Source organism: Fulmarus glacialis, unplaced genomic scaffold (assembly GCF_000690835.1).
Source record: "Fulmarus glacialis isolate BGI_N327 unplaced genomic scaffold, ASM69083v1 Scaffold45295, whole genome shotgun sequence".
Taxonomy (NCBI): Eukaryota; Metazoa; Chordata; class Aves; order Procellariiformes; family Procellariidae; genus Fulmarus; species Fulmarus glacialis.
The window spans coordinates 1-5,974 of NW_009214488.1; the positions used below are offsets into that span (position 1 = coordinate 1).

The window sequence follows — 5,974 nt, forward strand, 5'->3', positions numbered from 1 at the left end:
TGGTGTAGATCCGTCGGGATCAATACCGCTGTGATGCACTGTCTCCTGAAGCCAGATAATCCACCTGAACTGCGGAGCTCAGTAGTTGTAAGCTGGATATCTTGATACTAATAGGGGCTAATCCTCAGACTATTAGCATTTATTATTACGTTATTAAAGCCTTGCGTAGCTGAGGTGGGCTTCTGCGGAACATCCTCTGAAATGAGCTTTGCTTTGCTTTCATAACGTTGTATTCGCATGCCTAGGTGGCCAGTCGGTAGATGGCTTCAGGAGGACTGTCTGCGGAGTCGGTCTGGCGGTCGTGCTTGGAATAAAATGTATTTTGTTGTCAGCCAGAAGTCAACACGCGTAGGAATAGGCATGAATTGTCCATTGTGAATGTCAGGAAGTGCAGCGGTTTCTCACCAGCCAGCCTTTTCCCCAGCGCTAGCACGCTGCGATAGCCGCTGAAAGCAGCTCGTCTGAAACGTTCTTTCCGCAGGAACAGAATGAACCAGGGAGACTCAAACCCAGCCGCAGTTCCACACGCCGCTGAAGATATTCAGGGAGACGACAGGTGGATGTCACAGGTAAGGCTGGGAGGGGCGGCGGTCGTATGAGGTCGACTCCTCTTTACTGGGAGGGCTGTTGGGTGAGCGCTGCACGGGCCCCGTCTGGCCACAGTTCCCATTCCGAGGATGTAACAGCTCTGCTGCCCCAAAGCTGGCAGGCTGCCGGTACGTGTCTGTCTTGGAACGATGAAGCAAGGCAAAAAGCAGCGTCGTTGCGCGACCTGAAAGCTGGCCTGTGAAACCGTTTCAGAAAATACTCCAGCTGGCCCATTAGAAATTGCCAGCCCCTGTGTTAAACAAAGTGCAAAGCAGCGCTTTCCAGCGTGCGTCTTTGCGAGGGAGTGACGAAGCTGAAAATAGCAGAGGCGAAGTGTCTGGACTGCCCGTCCCTTGCTGTGGCGCTTTCTCCTAGACAGGGAGAAATAGCCAGAGGATACCCGCTGCAGTGACTAACCGTTAATTTCTCTCTTCTGTAATTGTTGAATATAATGGGCGTCTGACAGGCTCACGGCTTACGTGCGTGTAGCGTGTAGGTGCTGCTCTTACTGGAACCAAGATTGTTGCTGGGGTCTCTGTAGTCGGGAGGAGCGTCCAGCGGTTGACGGGTTAATGCAGGGAAGGGTGTTGGAGGGAATAGGACAGTCCGGCAGCAGGGGAAACTGGTTGGGCAACTGTCCCTTTCTGTCCTGCAGCAGAGATACCGATGAGGAACTATCGTTTGGAGCTTACCTTGCTGCTTTCTTTTAACAGCACAATAGATTTGTCTTGGACTGCAAAGACAAGGAGCCCGACGTGCTCTTCGTGGGTGACTCCATGGTGCAGTTGCTACAGCAGTATGAGGTATCGTTAAAGGAGGGAGGATGGTGGGGTTCTAGGAATTAGAGTGTTTCTCTCACTAATCCAGTAACTGCTGATCACGTGCAATATTGACAATGGCTTCTGTTCTGTTCCGATTTTACTGCCATCCCTTCAGTTTATTCTCCCCTGCTTCCTTAGCTTCCCAGTGCTTGTACAAAGTCTTGCCGGTTTATCTCTGTAAGCCATTTGCAGTCTTCCTCTGAAGCCGTTACTGACTGCCTCCATTTTGACACACGTGCCACAACCCCTTGCTAGTTCCTTGAATCTCAGATTCCAAACTCCCGAGGGCACGCCATCAGAATCTCTGTAGGTGTATCTTGCGTGGCCAGAACACTTTTAGCCCTGTAGCCCTTGGGGTGCTATAGGCGTTGGCACACTGGCTTTTCTCTAAAACTGTTGGGGCAAAGAAGAGTTCTGCTGCTCCGCCGTGGTGGCAGTGGAGCAGCTTTCGTCTGCGAGAGCTGCTTCCGTTTTTTCTAGTTTTCTTACCTGGTGATGAAAAGGAGTTCTTCAGGTCATAGATACCTGCTTCAGAAGCCCTGTACTTAGGGAAGGGAGGGACACGGTGGTCTGCAACAGGTCCAGCACTCTCTGTGTCTCTGACAAGTTGGGCAAATGGCTGCTGGAGAGCACTTCCCCTTCCTTTGTGCCAGAACGGAGTGTTTGAACATCAGCAGCTCCATCTCTTCTGGACCTCGAGTAAAGCCTCGTCCTGTGTTTAAATGCCCTTTATGGAAGTTAGTTTTCGGAGGATGTCTGGCGGCTACTTTCTTTGTCCTTGAAGATGTCACTTGCCTGTGTGGTGTCTTTCATGATCAGGATGCTGCTTTGAAATAGCAAATTGATTTCTGATTGCAGATATGGCGAGAGCTCTTCTCACCACTTCATGCATTGAATTTTGGGATTGGTGGAGACACCACAGGACACGTTCTATGGAGACTGAAGAATGGTGAACTGGAGAACATTAAACCGAAGGTATAAGCAGAAAACCAAAGCAGGCAGCCCTGTGCTGACTTAGACGAGACTTCAGTGCTTGAGTGGTGCAGAACTGAGTGAGCTGTTACTCTTGACGGAACTTTTTGTTTGAGCAGCCGTTGGCACTGAGTGTGCGTCAGGTATTGAAATGTGTTTGGCTAAACCAGAATTGTTTGGGAACAGAGCTGTACGTCTCATACACGGGTTTACACTGCTGAACGTGCAAACTGGAAGGTATCATCAATAAATAGAGGCCACCTTCTAGTCCTAGCAAAAATGCTGATCAGGCCTATGATTTACTATAGCTAGGCGTAGTTTGGAGTTGCAGTGTGTCTCTCGGGCCTGAGATGCATTCTCTGCCTCAGAAGGGGGTGGTGAAGGTTTTGATAAAGAGTTAGCAAAGGTGTTCGGGATGCGTGGTGAAGATCAACTTCCCAGTCTGCACCTACAGCTGCAGCCCCGTTGCGGGCATCTTTAGTGAAGGCGGTGGACAGTGCATCAAGGTGCCGTTACGCAGCACATGCCCCAGGTAGGGAGGCAGTGTCGCTCGTATTCGAGTCTGCTATTTAACAGTTTACAATCTTTTAAAGCAAAAAGCGGAGCTCCTTACTCCCTAAGGAGCTTACGCTATACTGCATAAATATACGTTACCCTCTTTTTGACCAGTGTGGGCTCCTGCGAGTATGGTGGCCAGGAGGCTCTGAAGTGGGGTGGGCTCAGACATCTCTTAGGCTGTCCAGAAAAGCTTCAGTAGTACCAGTTCTTTGTCCTTACTGAGGGCCAAAACAGAAGCTCGTAAGATGCTCTTCGGAAACATAACTGACAGCTGAAGACCTCTTGCAGTCTGGGTTTAGCCTTAAGCCTGGCTCTTCATGTAGCTTGCTGGTCGCAGATGATGTTTATACAGGGTTTTCAGGGTCAGCAAGCCTATTACAACTCGTCCTGAAAAAGTTGCAAACGTTTTTTCTCCTTGTAGGTCATTGTTGTTTGGGTTGGAACAAATAATCATGAAAACACAGCAGAAGAAGTAGCAGGTGGAATCGAGGCTATCGTGCGCCTGATAAACACCCAGCAGCCACAGGCCAAAGTTATTGTACTGGTACGTCTCTTGGAGCGCTGTGAAAACAAGCTGCTCTGAGGAAGCCCCGAGTTCTCTGCAGCGTGCCTCTGCCATACTGGGAGTTACTGACCGTTACGGGGGAGGGCAGTCGCTTTATCTGTCTTCTGCTTTGTGCGTGCCTCCCCTCGGTCACTTGGCTTTGCAGAAGTCGTCCTTTCAGCCCCTCCAGAGATGGGTGTAGTCATTCCCATCAGCGGTATTGCTGTCCCACTTAGAAATGTTGCTGAAGGAGTCCTGGGAGGGGAAAAAAGGTGTCCAGATCAGAGCTGGCATTGGAAATCCTGGTTGGCTTCCTTGTCTCGGCAGGTTAGCCGGTGCCTCTCCTATTGAGAAGCTGGGCGATGGCATTCAGTGCACTGCTGAAAGCTTATTCAAGGAGCACAACTGATACATTAAGGGGGAAAAAAAAAAAGGAAGCAGGTGCTGCGCCAGTTGTGCTTGTAGCTCATCTGCCTCCTTCAGTTGCATTTCAAATTAGGTCTGATGGACAAAGTCTGATTCAAGGGATGAGTTCCTCTTGTCACAGAGCTCTTAAATCTCGAAAGGCAGCCTGAATTGGAAGGGAAAGCAGGCATTGTTATGCCATCAAAGTCGTATGAAGCTCTTTTTTGCCTCCTTGTTGTGCCAGGGCCTGCTACCTCGTGGAGAGAAGCCAAACCCGCTGCGGCAGAAGAATGCCAAGGTGAATCATCTGCTAAAAGCCTCGCTCCCCAAACTGCCCAACGTCCAGCTTCTGGATGTGGACGTCGGCTTTGTGCACTCAGATGGCACCATCTCGTACCACGACATGTTTGATTTCCTGCACCTGACGGGAGGGGGCTACGCAAAGATCTGCAAACCCCTCCATGAACTGATCATGCAGCTGCTGGAGGAGACCCCCGAGGAGAAACGAGCTGCCCTGGCCTGAGTAGCTGACGTCAGCGTTAACAGCATCACCCAGCCCATCAGATCAGTTCTGTCACTGGCACTACAGAATCCTTCTTTCTTAAAGCACTTTCCATTGTAGAATGTTACCGGATGTTCGTACCTAGTGTTTTGAGGGGGAAGGCTAATGTTTAACTGGTCTTGTACATACGAGGGCCGGCTTGGTTGGTTTTATTGCAGGAGGAAATTAGCTGAAGACGAGTTTTACTTTTAAACCATTCCTCATTTAAACTGAGAACAGGGCTGTCACTCTGTGCCCCTCTCATGTCTTGTTGCTCTGTGGTTGTCCTAGAACCCTTGTAGCCTGTCTCTGACAGCCCGCGCACAGCTCCTGGCTCACCGTTCCCGGCTGTAGGGATTGTGCTCTGTGTATTAGCCTGTGAACAAGAATCACATTCCACTTGCAAAAGCCAGAACAGATGCATTTTTCCCAACTCGGTCCCACCTTTTAAAGGTTTCTGGGTTTTTTTTTTTTTTCCTGGGGGGTTTTAAGTGACACGTGTTGCTTTCTCACTCCTTCTTTCTGAAGCAGCACGAAACTGGAATTCAGAAATGTAAAGAAACGAACGGTTAACCGAACTCGTGTGACACTCCCAGGTGCTTGTTCTTGTGCTTCTTTCACCATGCCTACTAGCCGGGGCACCTTTCCTCCCACGTAGCTTTCCCTGGGGATGTTCTCATTCAGATGCTGCTGGCTGTCCTGTTCTCTGCTCCTGTCTGCGTGTGGTGTCGCTGGCTTTTAGCAGTTGCTCAGTTTAGGATTTTAATTATCCAGTAAACACCGCACAAGGCAGTCACTTCCTCGCTACTCTAGAACTGACTTTTCATTCCTCCGAGATGCCTGTGCCGCAGGGCTCTTTGCAGTGCTGTTCGTTGTTCTTTTTTTTTTTAAGTATGACTGTTACATCCTTTTTTTTCTAAAGGAAACCCATATGAATAGCCGCCGTCTGCAAGGCCTAAATCAGTCCGAAGCTTTACAGATTCCAAGGTGTATATTTCTTTATCGCTTCTGTTTTACTTGTATAAACATTTTATGGAGCCTCTTACAGTAAAAAGTGAAGTCAAGCTGTAGCTTTTCCCGCCCTGGACAGTGCTCCTCGCCTCTAGCCGAGGGAGCCGGAGGGGCAGGTGCCCTCCTACAGGGGCTGCGACTAGGTGGGATTTTGGTTTGGTTTTTTTGTAACGAGGGCTGGTTGCAGCCTATTATGAAAAACAGCCTTTCATTTAAAAGTGAAAGGTTCTCTTTTTCAGAAAGAAATTGGTTTGGACCCAGAAGGCAGAGCCCTAGGTGAATAGATAACTACACTTGCAAATAAAACAATTTTAAACCTAGTCTGTTCCTCCTTGGCTTACCTGCCAGAGTCGGAGCTTGGCGGTGCTGCGCAGACCTCGCTGTGGTTCATGCTGTGGTAGCTGGCCGAGAGCCGCCAACGCAGCGGCTTCCGTGTAAGCGGGATCTGCGGTCACGCGTGCTCGTCTCGGCAGGTAAATCGCAGAGGAACGGATGGCTTCTTAGCGGGCGCTTCATATCGTGTTCCGAATGAGG

General features: G+C 49.7%; 1 protein-coding gene across 1 annotated transcript; it reads left to right on the top strand.

Annotated features, from left to right (window-relative positions):
- Nucleotides 1–480: 480 nt before the first annotated feature.
- Nucleotides 481–5,126, top strand: PAFAH1B2 (platelet-activating factor acetylhydrolase 1b, catalytic subunit 2 (30kDa)). Its single transcript, XM_009578568.1, has 5 exons — nucleotides 481–569; nucleotides 1,302–1,391; nucleotides 2,268–2,384; nucleotides 3,361–3,483; nucleotides 4,133–5,126. The coding sequence occupies exons 1-5, from the start codon at nucleotides 489–491 to the stop codon at nucleotides 4,409–4,411; spliced, it is 690 nt and encodes a 229-aa protein (XP_009576863.1). The 5' UTR covers nucleotides 481–488; the 3' UTR covers nucleotides 4,412–5,126.
- Nucleotides 5,127–5,974: the final 848 nt, after the last annotated feature.

Coding starts and splice junctions, on each gene's coding strand:
- PAFAH1B2 (XM_009578568.1), top strand. CDS start 489: ATGAACCAGGGAGACTCAAACCCAGCCGCAGTTCCACACGCCGCTGAA. Junction 570..1,301: donor ACGACAGGTGGATGTCACAG/GTAAGGCTGGGA, acceptor TTCTTTTAACAG/CACAATAGATTTGTCTTGGA. Junction 1,392..2,267: donor AGTTGCTACAGCAGTATGAG/GTATCGTTAAAG, acceptor TTCTGATTGCAG/ATATGGCGAGAGCTCTTCTC.